Source organism: Caretta caretta, chromosome 2, assembly GCF_965140235.1.
Source record: "Caretta caretta isolate rCarCar2 chromosome 2, rCarCar1.hap1, whole genome shotgun sequence".
Classification (NCBI taxonomy): Eukaryota; Metazoa; Chordata; order Testudines; family Cheloniidae; genus Caretta; species Caretta caretta.
In genome coordinates, this window is record NC_134207.1 from 209547391 (window position 1) to 209570471 (window position 23081).

The 23081-nt window shown below is 42.9% G+C and overlaps 1 protein-coding gene across 7 annotated transcripts in view; it reads right to left on the reverse strand.

Moving 5' to 3' along the window:
- Positions 1-23081, reverse strand: part of STK31 (serine/threonine kinase 31) — an 84083-nt gene that overhangs the window by 16314 nt on the left and 44688 nt on the right. For 6 of the 7 annotated variants that reach the window (XM_075125787.1, XM_048838395.2, XM_048838394.2 and 3 more), the window contains 8 exons: positions 22699-22830; positions 11438-11539; positions 6590-6670; positions 5180-5305; positions 3925-4050; positions 3574-3660; positions 2697-2846; positions 1198-1323 (listed from right to left, as the gene is read on the reverse strand). In XM_075125787.1, coding sequence (XP_074981888.1) covers positions 1198-1323; positions 2697-2846; positions 3574-3660; positions 3925-4050; positions 5180-5305; positions 6590-6670; positions 11438-11539; positions 22699-22830 — 930 coding nt within the window. Of the gene's footprint in view, positions 1-1197; positions 1324-2696; positions 2847-3573; positions 3661-3924; positions 4051-5179; positions 5306-6589; positions 6671-11437; positions 11540-15774; positions 15802-22698; positions 22831-23081 lie in introns of all 7 variants that reach the window. The other variant, XM_075125789.1, reaches the window with a different exon arrangement.

The following is a 23081-nucleotide window of genomic DNA, read 5'->3' on the forward strand; positions in this document are numbered from 1 at the left end:
TAACATTGTTACAAATATCCAAAGCATCCTCACCAACAACCTTTAAAAATGGATGATTTCACTTCATAATTTTTGGCCTCTGCCTCTGTGGCTGCTTAAGCAAATCTGTTGGAATTTTTTTCAGTTCTTTGAAGCATTGCCTGTCAACTGCAGACTGGATGGAGGTTGCAACACATCCAGTTTTGGCTTTCTTCCCTTCTTAAGCTAGTTGAGCTACTTTTGTGCTCATAAAATACATACAATAGCCTTTATTCTTCTCTATTTGCTGCTCCACGTGTTCCCCTTTCTGTTTCAAACACAGGAGTAAACCTCAAAATTATTAGTGTCTCATTTTCATATAGCACTTCTGACACCATGTAATAATCTTGGGGTTCTCATTAAACAGAAAATCAGTGAAAGAGATAGGAATACAAATTTTATTAAAAACAAACTAGAGAGCTTCTAGTGGTGGATTGCTGGGCACAGCTACACTGTGTTCTCCACCCCTGCTTCCTAGACATTTCTCCAAATTCCTATATTCATAATACTGACCCTTATGACTGAGCCCCTCTAAAGTAGAATTTTGCACAAACCTATCTCTACAACTGCCACATTTATGTCCTTAGAATCCTCAGAACCCTAAGCAAGGAAGCACAGAAGTAAAGCAACAGAAAACCAGGGTGGATGAGGGCAGCATGAGTTACTGCAGAGCATATTACCTAACATAACCCAGTAACTAACTGAAAATGGGGCATTTTCTCTTCCTTGACTTAATACCAGAAGATGGAAATCCAAGTGATACTGCAGGAAAAACAGCACCTGACAATCCCATTCTTGATTCAGATCACAGGAGGGATGGAAAATGATGGCAACTATCTACTGACTTGCAGATGAAGCTAGAGAAAGCAGCTTACATAGAAAGGATAAGAAATATAATACTACTGACAAGCTGCAGTGTACAGAACAAAAGCCTCATTTTATTAAGTGCTGCTGTTTAGGGAGACAAGCCACACTGTAAATTGTACTGAAAAATGCATTCTTCTGCTCACAGATCTAATTCCCATTCCCTCTGCTCACAGCACTCAATTTAAAATATGAGCATTCATTACAATAGGACAGATTAAAATAGAAGAGGGACATAACATTTATTGCTATTTATAATGCCTACTATATTTTCATTATATTAACAAAATGTCATTTTCATGCACAATAACATACCCAGAATAGAAGGCAGCCATAGGCATACATGTCAGAGGATGGAGATGCCAGATGTCCCATTCTTAATTCAGGGGAAATTAAGTTCAAGTTACCAACTACCATAGAGTTCGCAGAGGCACGTTGATCCTAGAAGGGACAACATTACAATCAGCAATTTTAAGCCGAACTGGCAATCCAGTAAAATGAACATTCCTTCCCATTCCCCATGATCTCACAGGAACACCTTTGCCTTACATTTCTTCCTTCAATGATGGCCCAAACGGGATTGTAAAGGCCTCCTACTACGAAAAATGGAGCAGAGGGGGAATAAAGGCAATGAAGTATCACTCTTAAAACACAGGACTAGGTGATTCTTGCTCACACGTCATGAAAAATAACAATTCTAATACCAGGTTTCGGAGCAGCAGCTGGGTTAGTCTGTATCCGCAAAAAGAAAAGGAGTACTTGTGGCACCTTAGAGACTAACAAATTTATTTGAGCATAAGCTTTCGTGAGCTAAACTACACATGAAAAGATACTCCAGTACCATGAGAAACGACTGCGATGTTAAGGTTGAAATAAAGAAAATTTGAAAAGCTACTGTCTAAGCCATTCTAGACACAGACATAACTTTGATAGAAACATACAACTCCAGAACAAAGGGTAGGTAACCACAAAGCAGATTAACAGACTACAGAATACAAGACCCACTTATCAAAAATGTAATATGCAGAAATTTGAAGAGGTATATAGATATCCAGCTGGCTGCCTTATTGTATACAACTCTAGAGGGGCAGCATTCCTTCTCAGCCCAGAGAAGGAAGGTGGGCCTTGCAGTAAAGCACTGGACTGGGACTCAGAAGAACTAGGTTCTAGTCTCATTTCTGTCAGGCTTCCTGCTTTTTCTGTCTCAGGTCCACATCAGAGTCAGTTGCATGTCTCCTCCTCCTCCGCCTGGACTCCAGGATTAGCTAGAGCACAGCAGAGACAATTCCTGCTCTCAGTTCTTGTGCCCAGCACAAGACTCCATGAGTGCCAGGAGTAATAACTGCAGCTCCTGCAGCCCCTGGATGGAACATGGTCAGTGCAGACACAATCTTCAGGGAATTTAGCTGCCACTGTTGGAGACTGGATACTGGACTAGACAAACCTAGACCTGGACAAGGCTGATCCAATACAACAATACCCATGTTCTTTTTTAACTGCTTTGCTGAACCAGGGCCATACTCAGTAAAGATCATATTTTTTCAGGTTATAGTGCCTATAGAAACTTATTCCACCAGTACTTATAACACTATATTGGAATTATTCAGAATCATTGCATACACCATGCTTTCACATTTGAAGTAGTATGCAAAATACACTGGCAAATGAAGAATTTGTCAATAAAACCTACCTTTAAATTGTCACAATAAGGGGTACCAAAAAAAATAGCAAAGGCATTCACGCTATAACTCATAATGAAGAATTCTGAGTGAGATTAAGGAAACCCCTGAATATATTTGAAAAAAAAAAATTACCACTGATTTGGTGAAGTCAAAATCTCCAACAATTCCTTGTTTTCGATTCAGAGCAAACACATTATTTGTATGCAGAGATCCATGAACTATATTAGCTTTGTGCAGCGTATGCAGACCACGAGCCACTCCTTCCATCACTTTCAATATTTCCTGATGAAAAGAAGAAATTTTAGAAACTGAAGGAGCCAAGTGAAAAAAAACTCAGCATGCTTCCACTGCAGAACCATTGCAAGTATTCTGAATGGGAAACTACACAACACTTAGTAAGATTCTGAAGAGTTGCAGAGCCAGTCAAAAAAGAACCCAGGCACACCTGAATTAATCATTTTTAACACACAATGTAAATACCCATTTGGATATATGGATTCATACCTGGCTCTGTCCTGACAAGCAATGCAAGAGAAAAAGCCATTCACAAAATTTATGACCACTTATTTAAAAAGAAGGCTATGCGGCCAAATGGCTTGTTTACAATTGGAAGTCATTTTGGGGAAGGAAAGGTAAGAAAGAAAATGACAAGAGTAATCATGATCATTTTAATCATGATTAGAATTTGCTTGCCAATATTTTTTAAAGGATAGCAACAACAACAAAGGCTGGAATATTGAAAGGAGCGTGAGTTAGGTCCCCTCCTCCAGGGTCCTTTGAAAATCCCAGCCCCAGTGACTGGACACTAAATTGAGGTATTCATAAAAACACAAACTGGCCTATTCCTTTGCAGGGTTTTCTCAACAGTGCTCACCGTGAATGCAAGTTATGTTGCCATATCACTGGCCAGCAAAGAAAAAGGTGAAATAAGAGAAGAGAGGATCAAGTTGGTTTAAATATTTGTTGAAAAACTTTGCTGAGATTTTGAATAAATTACCCTATTACTTACTTCTGAAGTTAAAGGTGTACTAGCTTGCAGTGCTCCTAGACTTGCTCCTGGGTAATATGGGACCATCAGATATACCAAAGGATCAGACTTAAAAAACAAAAAAAAATCAAGGACAATAGACTGATAAAGAAGGGGATTTCAGTTAAAATATCTATTTACTGCAAAGTCAACATATAGCACATATTAAATCCTCACTAAACCAAATTAATTTTATTTGATTGCTTATGTAAATTCTGCACGGAAGTTTTTCTATGCAAAGCTTTGGTTAAAAAACAAAAAGCTTTAACAACAAATTATGAATCTTCTAGATGAAAAATAGCAATCAAAGAAGGATGTCAATCTGGAATTTACCTTGCACAAAAAAAGGAACATCAACTGTAATAATCCAGATTTCTCCTTAAATTCACTCCAAGCTCTGTGATATTTGGCTGTTCTTTCTATCACTTTTGCCTCTGTGTTCACATCTACAGAATAGCCCTGAAAACAAAGAATTTTCAGATGATTCCTAATTTAACGTTGTTAATGTGGAATTACTATATTTTATTTTTTAGAACAATTACAAGACAAATTCTATTGAGTGACCTCCTGTTACATCGTATTATAATGCTCAACCTGGGATCTGAGAGATAAGTCCCAAATTTTCTTTGTAAACGTTTAAATTGTTGGACTAGCAATACAGGTCCAGTGTTCCCATTGCGCAAACAGTATCATAGCCAAGTTAACGAGCAGTGTTTACACCAGTGGTGGGCAACCAGAGGCCCATCAGGGTAATCTGCTGGCGGGCCATGAAACAGTTTGTTTACATTGACCTTCCACAGGTGTGGCTCCGGTTTGCCGTTCCCAGAAAATGGGAGCTGTGGGAAGCAGCAACCAGCACATCCCTGAGGCCCGCACTGCTTCCCTCAGCTCCCATTGGCTGGGAATGGTGAACTGTGACAACTGGGAGCTGTGGGGGGCCGGGCATGCAGACAGTCTATGTAAACAAACTGTCTCGTGGCCCAAGAGCGGATTACCCTCAGGGGCTGTGTGCGGCCCATGGGCCGCAGTTTGCCCACCACTGGTTTACACTGTTCCACATTAACTTCATTACTTCTTGATCTCCCGAACGCTGGTGGGTAGGAGGGGGAAGCGTGGCAGTGGAAAGCAGAGGAGACACCTGGAAATCAGTAGGGAAGGTGTTAGTATGAGTAGGATGGAGACTGAAGTTGGTCCTGCTTCGAGCAGGGGGTTGGACTAGATGACCTTCAGGGGTCCCTTCCAACCCTGATATTCTAGGATTCTATGAATGCACCAAGAACAGGGAGTGATAGCCAGTAAGAGGAGGGCCCACTGACTCACAGGAATGGCAGTCAGCAAAAGGAAGGAACATGCTTGCAGCTGCTCCCAGAGAAGTGAAAGAGGAGAAGAGAGATGGAGACAAACAGTAAAAAACTAACACTGCTTTGGTTGTGATCCAAGAGTCTAGCCCGAATTAATTAGCATTTACAAGGGTACTACTGAAAGTAATAAAGAAGCAGTTACTGAGTACAAGCAGGTCAATATACTCTTTAAGTTACCAAGAGCTCCACATACAGATAAGAACTGAAAGTCAGTGACAGAAAATTACCTTTAAAAGAACCTTCTGTTCTTGAACTTCTGAACACACTAATGGGTGCTTCGTGCTCAATTTCTTCAGGGGTTCAGCATCAAGGAGGTCCCGTTCTAAGCTGACTGTCAGAAGTCCACCAGAGTTCTGGAGTACACATGCAAACACAACTGAAATGCCACTAACTACCTAAATAATCCAGACACTGCATATATTTAAACCATCCTGGCATTGCTGAATGCTTAATATTTATCTGCCACCACGGATAATGCAGGACACTGACCATAATGTAAGGAAGGTCAAACTTAATTTAAACCTAAGTACTCTTTTTTAAAATAAAGAGAGATTCCATTTGGTGATTTTTTTCCTTCCCTCTGTGTTAAACATATTAACGTGACCTTCATTCCTTCAATGCACATAATTTGGATTTAATCTGTCAGTGTCATTTACATGAGCCACTGACCGGCCATCTACTTTACAGACATTAAAAACCTACGCTCCTGACATGCATAACACATGGTTTTTGTTTTCTCCTCCCTTCACCCTGCCCCAGACACTGCCAGTCTCAGCATTTCAAGCTGGGCCAGCATTTAGGTGTTACTGTTGGTGAATTAAACCATAACATGACCAGTAAAGCTGAATGTGTAATATAAGTAAATGAAGTTTGAACACCATATTTGAAATTATTTTCTAGTTACTGGCATGAGTGGGTGACATTGCAAGTGTGTGTGAGACAGAAGTCTCTTTGGGATGTGAATAATAAAATCTCTCACTTATTGTTTAAAGTTTTCATTTGGTCCATGACAATATGGAGATGGTATGATGGGATAACATGGTTTTGGTAATTAAATGTTCATGGTAAATAGGCCCAATGGCCTGTGATGGGTTTTTAGATGGGGTAAGATCCAAGTTACCCGGGAAAGAATTTTCTGTAGTATCTGGCTGATGAATCTTGCCCATATGCTCAGGGTTTAGCTGATCGCCATATTTGGGGTCGGGAAGGAATTTTCCTCCAGGGCAGATTGGAAGGCCCTGGAGGTTTTTCGCCTTCCTCTGTAGCATGGGGCACGGGTCACTTGCTGGAGGATTCTCTGCTCCTTGAGGTCTTCAAACTACAATTTGAGGACTTCAATAGCACAGATATAGGTGTGAGGTCTTTTTTAGGAGTGGTGGGTGAAATTCTGTGGCCTGCATTGTGCAGGAGGTCAGACTAGATGATCATAATGGTCCCTTCTGGCCTAAATATCTATGAATCTATGAATACGTTCAGTTGTTTAACTTGTAATCTGACTACTGCCCTTAAAGACTTCATCACTTACTAGAATCTTTGGCAGCTCTTGCTTTAAGGCATATTTAATGAAGCTACTTCCCTTACTCTCAAATACATACTCTCAGTTCCCTGCCCTTAGAAACACAGCAGGGGCTTCTTACCATATACTTCAGAATTCCTGCTTCCGGGTGAAGGAGTGGCAGCTCAGGGAACCATTTCTGTACCAGGCAAGTAAGCCTCTCCTGAATTAGGGACACATTCATCAATGCCGACCGCGTCCGCATGCAGTACATACAAGTATATACCAAAAAAATACATTAACTGAAGTTTGGACTGTATGCCCACAAAACATCGATTTCTGAAAATATGAAGAGTGGAATCTACCCTCTTCCAGTCACATCACTCAGAATGCAACTGGCTTTCACTTTTTCACAGCATCAGTACTATAACAGCCAAATTGGATGTATTTTTAAAAACAGGGTTTGTGTGGTAATTTTAGGGACTTCTGGATGCCCCCATCCTTTAGAAAAATATGATCCACCCCCTACCATAAACTGAGCTTCCTCATCAAAGTAGCAAGGGGAGGGCAGCTGGACTTACTCTCCTCTCCTTCCCCAACCTGAAGATAGTTCAGAGGACAAAGAAGGGGGAAAAACAGTTACTCAATTCTCGTAACTGTTGTTCTTCGAGATGTGTTATTCATGTCCATTCCAACCAGGTGTGTGCGCGTGCACGTACACGTTGACCGGAAGATTTTTCCCCAGCAGCATCTGTCGGGTCGGCCTGGGCACCCCCTGGAGTTGTGCCTTCATGGCGCCCAATATAGAGCCCGGCTGACCCAGTACCCCTTCAGTTCCTTCTTGCCACCTACTCTGACAGAGGGGTAGGAGGGTGGGTATTGGAATGGACATGAACACCACATCTCAAAGAACAACAGTTACGAGGAGTAACCATTTTTTCTTCTTCAAGTGCTTGTTCGTGTCCCTTCCAATCAGGTAACACCCAAGCCAAATTCAGGAGGTGGGGTCTGAGCTGTCCACTGATTGGAGTACTGCTCTTCCAAAGGCCGCATCGTCTCTGGACTGCTGGATGATTGCATAGTGCGCGGTGAAAGCGTGTATGGATGACCATGTCGCAGCTCTGCAGATTTCCTGGGTGGGAACTTAATCCAGGAACACCATCGATGAAGCCTGTGCCCTGGTAGAGGGCGCTCTGACTGGAGGCGCAGGAACCCGTTAGATTGTAGCACTCGCTGATACAGGCCACAATCCATGATGAAATGCGCTGGGCTGAAACCGTGACCTTTCAGCATGTCCGCCACCGGCACAAATTGTTGAACCGACTTCCTGAACAGTTTTGTTATCTTGATGTAAAAGGCCAGTGCTCTGCGGATGTCCAGTGTGTGGAATCTCTGCTCCCTGCTGCTGGAATGAGGTTTAGGGTAGAAAACTAGGAGGAAAATGTCCTGGTTGATGTGGAACTGCGACACAACTTTCGGGACGAAAGCAGGATGGGGCCTGAGCTGAACCTTGTCCTTAAAAAATACGGTGTAGGGCAGCTCTGAAGTTAGGGCCATGAGCTCAGACAGCCTCCTGGCCGAGGTTATCGCCACCAGGAATGCGACCTTGTAAGAGAGGTAGAGCAGGGAGCATGTTGCTAAAGGCGGGCCCCATGAGCCTAGAGACGGCCAAGTTGAGGTCCCAGGCAGGAACCGGTTGGTGCACATGTGGGTACAATCTGTCGAGCACCTTCAGGAAGCGGCTGACCAGGGGGTTAGCAAAAACCGAGCAGCCCTGTGCACCCGGGTGGAAGGCCAAGATGGCAGCCAAGTGAACTCTTACAGAAGGCAACAAGAGACCCTCCTGTTTCAGGTGCAGAAGATAGTCCGGAATGTGCGGCACTGAGGCTAGCATCGGGGGCGCATCGCGCTGCGCCGACCAGACTGAAAATCTCTTCCACTTGGCAAGGTACGTGGCCCTCATTGAGGGTTTTCTCCTGCAAATGAGGACCTGTCTAACCTGGTCTTAACCGGAAAGCTCTGATGGATTCAACCATGGAGTTTCCGTGCCATGAGGTGGAGCGACTGCAGGTTTGGGTGTTGGAGATGTCCGTGATCCTGTGTGAGAAAGTCTGGGAAGAGCAGCAAGGTAATTGGGGCTCCCACAGACCTGTCCAGGAGAGATGTGTACCAATGCCGACATGGCCAGGCCGGTGCTATCAGCATAACCCAAGCATGATCTATCGGCGGGAAGGCATACAGAAGAACCTCTCCCCAATGGAGGAGGAATGCATCTGCTATGGAGCCTGGGCTGCGATTCTGTCACTGACAGTGCTGGGGCTATGGGCGTTGGAACAGGCATCGGCATCAGTCCTACGGGAGGGAGCTGCGTCGGCACGCTCACAGGAACCACTGGAAGTAGGGGGCCCAGTGCCAACACTGGCACTGGGCCAAAGGTGCCTGCATCGAGGTCAATGTCGACAATGGTGCAGGCGTGGGAGACAGGTGCGTCAACGCCATGAAAGGCTGTGCCAAGGTCGGAGCCGAGCACCATGCCAGAGTCAATGACGGAGACTGAGGCAGAGGCATCGGGACCATAGGCGCCGAGGGCAAATGCACAGCAGAAGGTGGCAGAGGCAACGGAAGATGTTGCTGAGCATGGACCTGGTTTCATTCCTGGCCCTGGTGAAAAGCCCAGGGGGTCCAGAAGGGCCATTGAGGCAGGTTCTGCCACTGCAGAGGCCATGCCTGGGGCTCTCTTCTGTACCTCAACCTATGATTTCTGCTCCTACCAGAGCAATAGGAGTTGGACTCTGACTCCAAAGTCTCAGACACTGAAGACCATGGAGGAGCCGATCCTTGGTGCCTCCAACTCCAAAAGCGCAGGGAGCAGGTAGGCTCTCTGTCGGAGCAGGCAGGCGCCGAGGGACATGGCGAGGGGGAGCATCTCAACATTACAGGCGGCTTCCCCTTCAAATGCACCCGAGGACGCGGGTCCGCTGACACTGAGGGCTCCTCCCTGGCAGGCGAGAAAGATGCCGTCAGTTGGAGGAGGTCCTGAGCAGCCTGTTATGCTTCCGGCGTGGACAGAAGCTGCAGGTGCCGTGTAGGCACCGGTGATTGAGGCGGGGCCGGACTTAACTGCCGCACCTGGGCAGGAGTCAACACGATCCCGAAAGGAGATCCTGAGTGGCAGCCCACCTGGGGTTGCACATCTCGTGGCTTCTCCGGAAAACAATCGTCTGGCTTTTTCTTCTTTTGAGCCACTGGTGAGTGGGAGCAGATCCTACTGTCAGACAGGCCCTGCGAGGAGCAGTGATGGTGCCGAGGGTCTCAGGAAGAGTCCTTTCTTGGCGCTGAGCTCGCCAACAGCGCTGGAGCACTCCACAACAAGGACGATGTAGAGGGGTCAGGTCTCCTAGTCCAGGTTGGAGTGGGGGCGTAGAGCTGCTGCCATAAGGATCACCTTGAGCCGCTGTTCCCTTTCCTTAAGAGTTCTTGGACAGAACTTGCAGCAGATCTTACAGTGATCTTTCTGATGGGTCTCCCCCAGGCGTTGACACAGTGAGTATGGGTCACTCTTCAGCAAGCACTTGGCACATGCCAAACATTTTTGGAAACCCAGGGATCACAGCATACCATGGCTCCTCGAACTGGAGTGGGGGGGGGACACACGCCCAACAAACACTATACTAAAAACTCTAAAACTAACAGCTAACTATATACAACCGGATAGAGAGTGAACTTGCTGAGCAAGAGCTAGGGGAACTTCCAGCCACCGTCACTGGCGGTAAGGAGGAACTGAGGGCGTGGTGGGTCGGCAGGGCTCTATATTGGGCGCCATGAAGGCATGACTCTAGAGGGCGCCCAGGCTGACCCGACGGATGCTGCTAGAGGAAAAATCTTCCAGCCATCGTGCCCGTGTACACACCTGATTGGAATGGACATGAACAAGCACTTGAAGAAGAACCCCAGTACCACCACCAGAGGCAGCCCAACCTCAGCAGGAGCAAGCAGGGGAAATCAGAAGCCAAGTGGCCAAACCTTAGAGTTGGTGAAACAGGCCACAGCTCTTGCCACCTCCAGCCACCCCAAACCTGTAACATTTAGGAGTTACTGTTACTCATGCTCAGCACTGCATTACCAGAGGTCCTGTTCCTGCCCTCCCCCTTCCTACTTCGAAAGAGGAGTGGCCACGGATTCTGGATTCCTCCCTCCAAACAGAGTATTTAGGAAGTGGGAGATCACTGGTGTCAGTCTTGCCTTCAACTTGGAGGAAGAACCTCCCTCTTCACTGTCCTGATCCTATCCTCCATATCACACAGATAAAGGCCTTCTTCAGCCACTGTAAAAAGAAAAGGAGTACTTGTGGCACCTTAGAGACTAACAAATTTATTTGAGCATAAGCTTTCGTGCCTCCGATGAAGTGAGCTTTAGCTCACGAAAGCTTACGCTCAAATAAATTTGTGAGTCTCTAAGTGCCACAAGTACTCCTTTTCTTTTTGCAGATACAGACTAACACGGCTGCTACTCTGAATTCAGCCACTGTGCTGCCTGATCATCTTCCTATTGCTCTGCTGAGGGGACTGGACCTCACACTTCCAGATTTTTGTCTACCATTCACTTTGAAAAAAGCTATATCAGGTGGAAAAGAGGAAAAAGAGATGATTATCTCCCTCCACCTCAGAGAGTACTATTTCATTTCAGAGGCTTTAGTGAATATGAGTGTGTCTTTAGTCTCTTTCCATTCAGTACTGTAACATTCATTCTTTAGATTTTACTGAGAATGAATGTATATAATAAAGCAACTGAAATGTAAATAGGTTTCAGAGTGGTAGCCGTTTTAGTCTGTATCAGCAAAAACAACGAGGAGTCCTTGTGGCTAACAAAGAGACTAATAAATTTATTTATATAACAAATTTTATAACAAATTTATTTATTTATAAATGTATATGTAAATGCAGCTCATATAAACTACATAGTTTAAGCTGCTTACATAACTGATACTTACATATTCTTCTTGTTCATTGTATATTTCCTGAATGAGACTATTTCTCAGTCCAGTGATTTCTTCTTTTATTTTTGTTATTTCATACTCACTGTAATCATCAGACTGAATGCAGAAACAATAAAATTACCATCGTATATGTCTCTCAAGAAATTATCATACTATATAATGTAACCTAGTACATAAGACCTAAAAAGTAGCTTCCATATCACATAATAATTTGAGAATGCAGTTTATTCTCAAAAGTATTCTAGGATGAAGGAAAGTTACTAACATCATCAGACCTCTTTTTTTGCTTTTCTAAATTATCTATTTGCTGTAATTTTCTTCATTCTCCTTTTTGGAAATCCTCTGGACACCAATAAAATCTAATGATTAGAAAGGGCATTCAGTTCACCCAGGTGGGTAGTCTAAATTATTGTTACAATAAAATTAGGGGTTTGAATGACTGGACAAGATGCTACACTAGATTTAGATTTTATCTGAAAGTTCCTGGCCACTGGCTTCATTTTAGAAATAAACTTTACAGAACCTGGACAGGAAGAGAGATGAAAAAATCAGACTGGAGGGTGTGTGTTCACTTCAGTAGCACACACTGGAGATCCGTCTCTCTTTCTCTCTGAGGAGGAACTTTTTTTTTCCATAGGATTCCTATAATTTTTTTTAAACCATTCTCTATCAGATACATTACTAGAACTTTTGAGTCCGATTTTCAGACCCAGAGCAGGCACACTGGCCTAGAAAGACATGTGAGGGACACACAAACATTGAAAAAAGAAAAGGAGGACTTGTGGCACCTTAGAGACTAACACATTTGTTTGAGCATAAGCTTTCGTGAGCTACAGCTCACTTCATCGTGAGCTGTAGCTCACGAAAGCTTATGCTCAAACAAATGTGTTAGTCTCTAAGGTGCCACAAGTACTCCTTTTCTTTTTGCGAATACAGACGAACACGGCTGCTACTCTGAAACAAACAGTGAAACTTTTCTTTATATTGAAAACCACACAGATGGATGCAAATACGCAAATCAACATTTGTGTATCTACATGGTTAAGCGTGAGCTTATCAAGCCAGGTGGTACTTGCTCAGTAGGAACGCAAACACTTGCCTATCTGGCAACAGGAGATTAGGCCCTGTGAATGTACTGGAATAGGAAATGTTTTAAATAGACCTGGGGAAAGAAATGCAAATTCCATTTCACAGAGGAGTCTGAGATTTCAAAATCTGTTTATGTTCCAATTTGGAACAAAACCTGAAAATTTCATTATATTTTGTGAAAGAAAATGTGTTACATATTCACTTTGACTTTTTAAAATTTTATATTATAATTCAAAATATAAAACAAAAAAATAGAAACAAAACGTCCTTTCAAGTGACAAATCAAAATTAGGGTTGTCAAGCGATTATAAAAATTAATCGCGATTAATCGCACTGTTATTCAAATTAATCGCGATTAATTGCACTGTTAAACAGTAAGGCCCTTAGGTGTTATATTTGCCAACACCATCTTCAGAATGTGAACAGATTGTAAACTGATGCAGTTTTAGTACATAGTTCTGAGAGGCGAGTTGCTCCCGTTAATCTCAATGTAGTATTACCTCTGGATCTAAAATATGATTTAAATATCACTTTTGTTACGACTAGGGCTGTCAAGTGATTAAAAAAATTAATCGCGTGATTAACTGTGCTATTAAACAATAGAATACCATTTATTTACATATATTTGGAAGTTTTCTACATTTTCAAATATATTGATTTCAATACAAAACAGAATACAAAGTGTACAGTTCTCACTTTATATTTATTTTTATTACAAATATTTGCACTGTAAAAATCAAAAGAAATAGTATTTTTCATTTCACCTAATACAAGTACTGTAGTGCAATCTCTTTATCATGAAAGTTGAACTTACAAATGTAGAACTATGTACAAAAAAACTGCATTCAAAAATTTAAAAAATGTAAAACTTTAGAACCTACGAGTCCACTCATTCCTACTTCAGCCAATCGCTCAGACAAAACAAGTTTGGTTACAATTTGCAGGAGATAATGCTGCCCGCTTCTTGTTTACAATGTTACCTGAAAGTGAGAACAGACGTTCGCATGGCACTGTCGTAGCCGGCATCGCAAGATATTTACGTGCCAGACGTGCTAAAGATTCATATGTCCCTTCATGCTTCAACCACCATTCCAGAAGACATGCGTCCATGCTGATGACGGGATCTGCTCAATAACAATCCAAAGCAGAGATGACCGACACATGTTCATTGTCCTCATCTGAGTCAAATGCCACCAGCAGAAAGTTGATTTTTTTTTTTTTTGGTGGTTCGGATTCTGTAGTTTCCGCATCGGAGTGTTGCTCTTTTAAGACATATGAAAGCATGCTCCACACCTCATTTCTCTCAGATTTTTGGAAGGCCCTTCAGATTCTTTAACCTTTAGTTGAGTGCTCTCGCTTTCCTTGGAAATCTCACATTGGTAACTTCTTTGCATTTTGTCAAATCTGCTGTGCAAGTTCTTAAAACAAGTATGTGCTACGTCATCATCCGAGACTGCTATAACACGAAATATAGGGCAGAATGCGGGTAAAACAGAACAGGAGACATACAGTTCTCCCCCAAGGAGTTCAGTCACAAATGTAATTAACGCACTTTTTTTTTTTTTTTTTTAAAGAGCATCATCAGCATGGAAGCACGTCCCCTGGAATGGTGGCCGAAGTATGAAGGGACATATGACTGATTAGCATATCTGGCACGTAAATACCTTGCAACACCAACTACAAAAGTGCCATGCAAACACCTGTTCTCAATTTCAAGTGACACCGTAAATAAGAAGCAGTCAGCAGTATCTCCCATAAATGTAAACAAACTTGTTTGTCTTAGCAATTGGCTGAACAAGAAGTAGGACTGAGTGGACTGGCAGGCTCTAAAGTTTTACATTGTTTTGTTTTTGAGTGCAGTTATGTAACAAAAAATCTACAACAGAGTTACATTTTCATGATAAAGAGATTGCACTACAGTACTTGTGTGAGGTAAACTGAAAAATATTATTTCTTTTATCATTTTTACAGTGCAAATATTTGTAATCAAAAAATTACATTAAGTGAGCACTGTACACTTGGTAGTCTATGTTTTAACAGAAATCAATATATTTGAAAATGTAGAAAAACATCCAAAAATATTTAATAAATTTCAATTGGTATTCTATTGTTTAACAGTGTGATTAATCACGATTAATTTTTTTTAATCACAGTTAATTTTTTTGAGTTAATTGCGTGAGTTAACTGCGATTAATCGACAGCCCTAATCAAAATGTTTAGTTCGAAAAGTGCAGTAACAGGATGTTTTGACATTGCAGAAAAAAAAAAAAAATTCCATCACACAAAATTTCAGTGAAATCTACACAATTTCAAGAAACCTTTTGGTTTTGACTAAACTGCATTTTCTGACCAACTCTAATTTTAAATCAGTTTGGTCTCCTCTCTCATTCTCCTAAAACTTGTTAGTACTTCTACACATTCAGAAGATCCAACCTGTCCTTGATATCCTGACAGTGAAAACACTCATCCATACCCTAAACATCTCTCATCTCAACTGTTACCTCTACCTTTCCTCTCTGATCTCCACCCCGTACATATCACCATCCAGTCCACCCAAAACGTGACAGCTAAAAGTATCTTCCTAGCCCAATTAAACTACATCACCCTTTGAATTTTTCCATTAGCCTCTACTAAAATAAATGGAAATAATCTGGTAACAGATTTACCAGATCAGTTCTTCTACTGATCTCACATTCAAAAATATATGAGCTGCACCTATCTTCCTGCAAATAACGAAGGCTAGAGAGTAAGACTTATTCTTGAGGTGCCAGTGCTTGACTAAACCGCTTCTGCCATCTCTCCAGATGATGGGTGAGGTAATATCTTTTATTGGACCAATGTCTGTGGTGAGAGAGACAAGTTTTTGAGCTACACAGAGCACTTCCTCTGACACCTGAGGAAGAGTTCTTTGTAGCTCAAAAGTCTGTCTCTCTCACCAACAGACATTGGTCAAATACAAGATATTACCTCACCCACCTTGTCTCTCTAATATCCTGGGATGAACAACACTGCATACTCTCTCCAGATGACTATTTCCCAGTGTTGAGTGGAAACACTAAATTCTTATGAACAGATTAAATATAAGCTTCATGGTAAAGCCTTATTCCATTATATTACTGACATGCATGGAAGAGGCCATCACAAAGGATACTTGAAGGCCTTATCTTGAGTGGGACAAATTTGGGGGGAGAGGGCAATAAGGGAAAGGTAATACATTAACAATTGTCCATTCTGGATCTTACCCTCCCCTCCATGTGGGATGTAGCACTCTGTAAGGAAAAATTAGAAGGAAAGAGAAATGAGATTAGCCAAAGCATCTGTCCCCAGTGATCTTGTACCTCCTTCCCCACAGATGACTCTCGCTCTTGTGCTTGGATTAGATATAAATAGGTAAACGGGAGGAAGGTACCCCAACTACTTGAGTATAGCTGGAAAACTTCTTGGTTCAGTGACCATTTGAGTGGTTCATCTGTTGACTGCAGAGGTTGTCTGCTTGTGTGTTCAGCATCACTTTTATGTGGAATCTCTCTAATGGAGACATTCTGCTCAAAGAAGTCTGTGTGTTACTACAGTGTTTAAACTTGACCTCCTTGTGCTCCCTTGCCATTTTATGTATGTCATAGTCACTGAGTTGTTTAACTGAGCGAGTGCATGGTCCTCCTTCAGACGGTCCTGGAAGTCTCAAAGAATTAGCACCTCTCTGATCTCTAGGAATTAGTTTCTCAGGAGCCTCTCTGACCTTGATGAATCATAGAATATCAGGGTTGGAAGGGACCCCAGAAGGTCATCTAGTCCAACCCCCTGCTTGAAGCAGGACGAATTCCCAGTTAAATCATCCCAGCCAGGGCTTTGTCAAGCCTGACCTTAAAAACCTCTAAGGAAGGAGATTCTACCACCTCCCTAGGTAACGCATTCCAGTGTTTCACCACCCTCTTAGTGAAAAAGTTTTTCCTAATATCCAATCTAAACCTCCCCCACTGCAACTTGAGACCATTACTCCTCGTTCTGTCATCTGCTACCATTGAGAACAGTCTAGAGCCATCCTCTTTGGAACCCCCTTTCAGGTAGTTGAAAGCAGTTATCAAATCCCCCCTCATTCTTCTCTTCTGCAGGCTAAACAATCCCAGCTCCCTCAGCCTCTCCTCATAACTCATGTGTTCCAGACCCCTAATCATTTTTGTTGCCCTTCGCTGGACTCTCTCCAATTTATCCACATCCTTCTTGAAGTGTGGGGCCCAAAACTGGACACAGTACTCCAGATGAGGCCTCACCAATGTCGAATAGAGGGGAACGATCACGTCCCTCGATCTGCTCGCTGTGCCCCTACTTATACATCCCAAAATGCCATTGGCCTTCTTGGCAACAAGGGCACACTGCTGACTCATATCCAGCTTCTCGTCCACTGTCACCCCTAGGTCCTTTTCCGCAGAACTGCTGCCTAGCCATTCGGTCCCTAGTCTGTAGCTGTGCATTGGGTTCTTCCGTCCTAAGTGCAGGACCCTGCACTTATCCTTATTGAACCTCATCAGATTTCTTTTGGCCCAATCATCCAATTTGTCTAGGTCCTTCTGTATCCTATCCCTCCCCTTCAGCGTATCTACCACTCCTCCCAGTTTAGTATCATCCGCAAATTTGCTGAGAGTGCAATCCACACCATCCTCCAGATCATTTATGAAGATATTGAACAAAACCGGCCCCAGGACCGACCCTTGGGGCACTCCACTTGATACCGGCTGCCAACTAGACATGGAGCCATTGATCACTACCCGTTGAGCCCGACAATCTAGCCAGCTTTCTACCCACCTTATAGTGCATTCATCCAGCCCATACTTCCTTAACTTGCTGACAAGAATACTGTGGGAGACCGTGTCAAAAGCTTTGCTAAAGTCAAGAAACAATACATCCACTGCTTTCCCTTCATCCACAGAACCAGTAATCTCATCATAAAAGGCGATTAGATTAGTCAGGCATGACCTTCCCTTGGTGAATCCATGCTGGCTGTTCCTGATCACTTTCCTCTCATGCAAGTGCTTCAGAATTGATTCCTTGAGGACCTGCTCCATGATCTTTCCCTGTGCCCCATGGTGTGTCAGCCACCTGCAACATCAATATCCACGGTAACAATTTTGGATTCTGGATTGTGGAGGAAGGATGCTACCATCACATGGATTTGCTGTTTCCACCAATTTAGGGACCTGATCACTGTATGGTATCCTCACATTCCCTTCCATCTCCTGTTGGAAACTGTTACAGGCCTTTAAAATCAATCCTTTAACCTTTCTAGTGCAGCTTTACCCAGGGAATAACCCCTACCGCAAAGAGATTGGAAACCCTAGGAGCTGGTACGGATGAATACACATGGTATTCCTCGACACCCAGGAGATCAGTGCCTGAATCTTGTAACCCTTTCCTGTGCTATGTTCATGCTGTCTCTGCATCAAGCCTGGCAGATGGTTCTCTGAAAGGGAATCAGAGAGCTCTTCTTTAAGTTTGACACAGACAAATGTCCCTACAGCATGCAGGTCTGGTTAGGTTGCTTCTTGTAAGATTGTACGAGGTAACTATTTAGTTTAAGAAAAGATGCACCTGAGTCCCTAGACTCCTCAGACAGGACACTATCTCTCTCAGTAGATTTGTTAACATTCTGTGTGTGGAGGGCAGACCGCATGGTAACACTTTATACTGACAGTGGCTATTTTTATAAGCATCCTGAAGGAACTGCGGGTACCAGGGCCTTCCACGACTATGCAGATAAGCTCCTGCCAGGTCCATTATCAGCTCTCCGAGGGAGAGTGTAGCAAAAGGGAAGTGAAAGTCTGCATCCTGTATTCAGTCTTCTCCTCCAATCCACTCAGCCTCTTAAAGTCTAACTGCACCTGGACTCAGTCAGTTCTTTTTCTTTCTGTGAAGAAGAGATTAGAGCCCTTGACTTTTTTGCTCTGAGGAACAGCCTCTGTCGCAAATAATTCTAGAAGGTGTGAAATTTCCTTGAGGGTGCTTGTCACTGTCTATTGAGGCTGGAAAGAGTGGAAAAGAAAGGATGTGCAGGAGCCTGAAGCTCCAGAATACAACACAAGATACTTTTTCACTAATACACCCTCCAGCATGGGACAACTTGAACCCCTGGGTACTAGAGACCGGGGGGGGGCAATGCCCCCCCCATTTAAACAGGGGGACAAGCCCCCACCTTTTGAGAATCAGAACTAGGCAGAGGCACACAACATGAGGGGGTCCCCACCCCTCCCCAGCTGGCCTCTCACCAGATCTGAGTGGTGTAACAGACGAGCCCCCTCCCTGCTGGCATAATGGAGAGGCAGCCAGACCATATCAGAGTGATATTGCAACCTGGCACATGGGGTCACAAGAGCACTTAAATTTGGTTGTAGTTTTCTGTGCTACTGCTTGAACCAGGAGTCTAAGAAGTAGGATGATCCTGCCTGATGGCCTGCATGCTGGATGGAGGTTGGCGCTCAGATGCAGACATACTGACTTTTTGGACTGGTAGGAGTTGGCACCTGACTACTTAGTTTGTTCTCATAACTCTTGCTGCCAGCCTCACAGAACTGATGGCTCTATCCTCCATGAACACATCATCAGGGATATTTTATCTAGTACTGACATGTTTTTTGTTTGTTTGTTTGTTTTTGGGGGGGGGGGTCAAAGCTCTTTAAGGGCATCCCATCAAAATACTGAGGCTGCACAAAGCACGCAATGACCAATGAGACTCAAAGGGCTATACTAACATTTCTAATTCTCTTCTAAGGGCAGCTTCCATCTTCCTGCCTGAAGGTATTGAAGACATCTCCCCTTGGCAGAAATTAACATGTCCTTTACAGGGACACCACAGCTGAGGAAGTATGAAGAGAGAATCTTGGAATTCTAGAACCTGGAAGGCTATCAGACTCAGCCTCTTCCCTTTGTTGGCCTTTTTCCAGCTCTTCCTTGTGATCTTCTTGAAGGAGAAATAAGGAGATAGCAAATTATTAGTTTTGAATTGAAGAAATATTACCCTTTTCACGTCCTCTTTCTCCGGCTAGATGTCAGTAGTGCCCACCGACCTTCAGGCCAATCTTCAAGCACATCTGTTCCTCGGTGTTGTCCTGATCCAAAACTAACAGTTCCCCTACTTCAGGGTCCCCCAAGGAGCTGAAGACCTGCTGTGCTTGTTTCCTGTGTTATTTTAAGCCTTTTTTGGATTTCTAGTGTATTTTGCAGAGCAAGAATCCCCAGAGGATCAGTCTCTCCTAGCCTAGTGTTCTCTTTGAAGTCTTAGCCTGGGCAACGACAATTTGTTTTGAGCCCAGTTGTGCCTCATCATGTAATACAGAACTGAGGAGGAAGTGGAGGGGACTGCCCCTAAGAGATCCCAAATCCTCCTCTTGGGAAGAACAACTGTCTGAAAGGATGACGGATCCCTTGACTGACGACTCAATTAACCCATTAAAAACCTGAGATGCAAACCTGAGATTTTTTTCTCCCTTTGAGGGAGACTGGACTAGGGGTGACTTAGTGCCTTACCCTTGAAGAACTCTTAATCAGTGACAACACTGATCTCTCCAGACTCCCAAGAGCTGAGTAGGACCAAGCAGTGGAGGTGTTTCTGGGGGAGTTCTGGCTGGTGTTGTGAGACACAGAAGCCTCAACAAGCTGTCTATAAAGAGCCTTTTCCTCCTGACTCGGGGAGGGCTCTGGGCTGGGAGCAATCACCTCAGAACTTCTCTTCTGTGGCTCCACTGAATATCTTCTTGCAGACAGACAACGAGGTTGATCTTCAGCTCGATTCCTTTGGCCAGCTCTGCCATGCTGGAAGAAAGGAGAATTAACAGAAGAAAGGTGCATGGCAAGTGATGCTATTCAGAGAAATAAGGCCCTGAAATTTTGGCTCAATAAAGAAGAGAAGACAGTGATCTCAAAATCATCTTTAAATGCTGGCTGTGATAGATAAGGTGGGAGTGCTGAATCGCTCCTCTGTCTCACAGTCCAGAGGAAGAGAATCTGGTGAGACGGTGGAAGGAATGTAGACAAAACCGTAAGAGTATCGTGGAAAAGTCTGAACTGCCTCAGGTATCTGCACGACTAGAGTTCTAAAAGAATTTTGTCCTCCTTTTCAAGGCCCTACTTAACTCTTCCCTTCCAATTGCCAAACCTTCTGTCTCTTATAGTGTAATTGCTCCACCTTTCTCTACCAAGGACGCTAGTCTGCATAGCCCATTCACCTGTTTCTCCCATAAGCATCACTTGGTGGGGACAGGGAGTATGCCATTCCCTATGTATGGAATCATCTTCCTTCTCTGGTCCATTAGCCTCTCTCATTTTAAATCTCTCTTGAAAGCTCGACTCTACGGTGCTCACAATCACTGAGGCATATGTGGTTTAAAAAAAACATCAGAATGTGCATATGTGTAAACTGAATATATGCACGATGGCATTACTGTAACCATCATCCGACCTACCCAATTACTTTTTGGTGTGTCACTCTCACCTGTGCTACATCTAAAACTCAAGATTGTAAACTCCTGGAGGTAAGGATGGTGTCTTTTGTAAATAAACTCTTGGGAGTAGTAAGACACATATATCTAGAGTTCTTGTTCTTTCAGATAAGAACAGCCATACTGGGTCACACCAATGATCCATGTAGCCCACTGTCCTGTCTTCCAACAGTGGCCAATTCCAGATGCTTCAGAGGAAATGAACACAACAAGGCAATTATTGAGTGATCCATCCCATCATCCACTCCCAGCTTCTGGCAGTCAGAGGCTTAGGGACACCGAGAGCATGCGGTTGCATCCTTGACATTCTTAAGTAATAGCCATTGATGGATCTATCCTCCATGAACTTATCTAATGCTTTTTTGAACCCAGTTATACTTTGGTCTTCACAATATCCCCTGGCAATGAGTTCCACAGGTTGACTGTGCGTTTTGTGAAGAAGTACTTCCTTTTGTTTGTTTTAAACCTGCTGCCTATTAATTTCTTAGGGTGACTCCTGGTTCTTGTGTTACGTGGAAGGGTAAAAAACACTTTCTTATTCACTTTCTCCATAACATTGATGATTTTATAGACCTCTATTACATGCCCCCTTAGTCATCTCTTTTCCAACATGAATATTCTTTTTACTCTCTCCTCATAAGGAAGCTGTTCCATAGCCCATCTTTTTTGTTGCCATTCTCTGTCCCTTTTCCAATTCTAATATATCTTATTTTGAGATGGAGCGACCAGAACTGCATGCAGTATTCAATGTTTGGGCACACCATGGATTTATATAGTGGCATTATGATATTTTCTGTCTTATTATCTATCCATTTCCTAATGGTTCTTAACATTGTTAGCTTTTTTGACTGCCACTGCACATTGAGCAGATGTTTTCAGAAAACTATCCACAATGATTTTAAGATCTCTTTCTTGAGTGGTAACAGCTAATATAGATCCCATCATTTTCCATGTATAGTTGGGATTATGTTTTCCAATGTGCACTACTTTGCATTTATCAGCATTGAATTATATTTGCCATTTTGTTTCCAAGTCAGTCAGTTTTATGAGATCCCTTTGGAACTCTGCAGTAAAAAGTAAAATAAGAGGTTAGAGACAAACGGCATCCTTTAAAAATTGGAAGACAGCAGACAAAGGGTAGGAATAAGTGGTCAGTTTTCAGAATGGAGAAAGGTAAACAGTGGTGTCACCCAGGGATGGTTTCGCACACTTAAATAGGGGAGACACAAAATATTCATATAAAAACCTGAAGTGACAGATGAACACCAAAGTATAACCCACAGGAAGGTGAACAAAAGTGGAATCTGAGAAACCAAGTAAGGTGAAAGGGATCACACAGTGAACACTGGAAAGTAAGATAGATGATATTCTTGCTTAATATGACATGAAATATGACTGGGTCACTACACAAAACTCTCTCCCTTCCCAAAAAGAGCTGACTTCAAAGCTACCCAGGCCTGGACTATGGAATATATGTGAAAAGCTCCACAGCTTTTTGAGTCCAAACTACTTAACTTAAAATTGGTCTTCAAATAAATGCCTGTTTAGTCAGAACTTAAAGGAAACATCTCCAATCTAGCAAACTATAACCACTGGTTACCACTTAACTGGGATAAGCAATTTAATGTCTCTAATATGTTTCCAAATAAAAAAAAAAAGGGGGGAACATTTCCATACTTCTTCCAAGTTGCTCTTTTCAACCAACTTCCATCTGAGTCGTGCCTTTACATTTTTCAAAGTCTTCTTAATTGAGAACAAATTGTCAATGTTGGGGCTTTTATTCAACCATTCCGCAATCTGCTTTTTAAACTAAGTTTAAAAAATGAAATAGTTAGTGAATGTATTTACATACATGTCCTAATACATTTAGAAAAGACTGGCTGAAGTCTACTATTTAATTTAGTTTTTGTAGGATAGATTACTACTTGCCTATAGGAGCAGGCTTCTTTACAAGTACAATCTTAAAATCATCTTTCAGGAAAAAGTCATCTACCAACAGTCTCCTTAAAGTTATACTTCATGAATTTTTAAAAAGAGTTTGTAGACTCAGATCTTAAGTT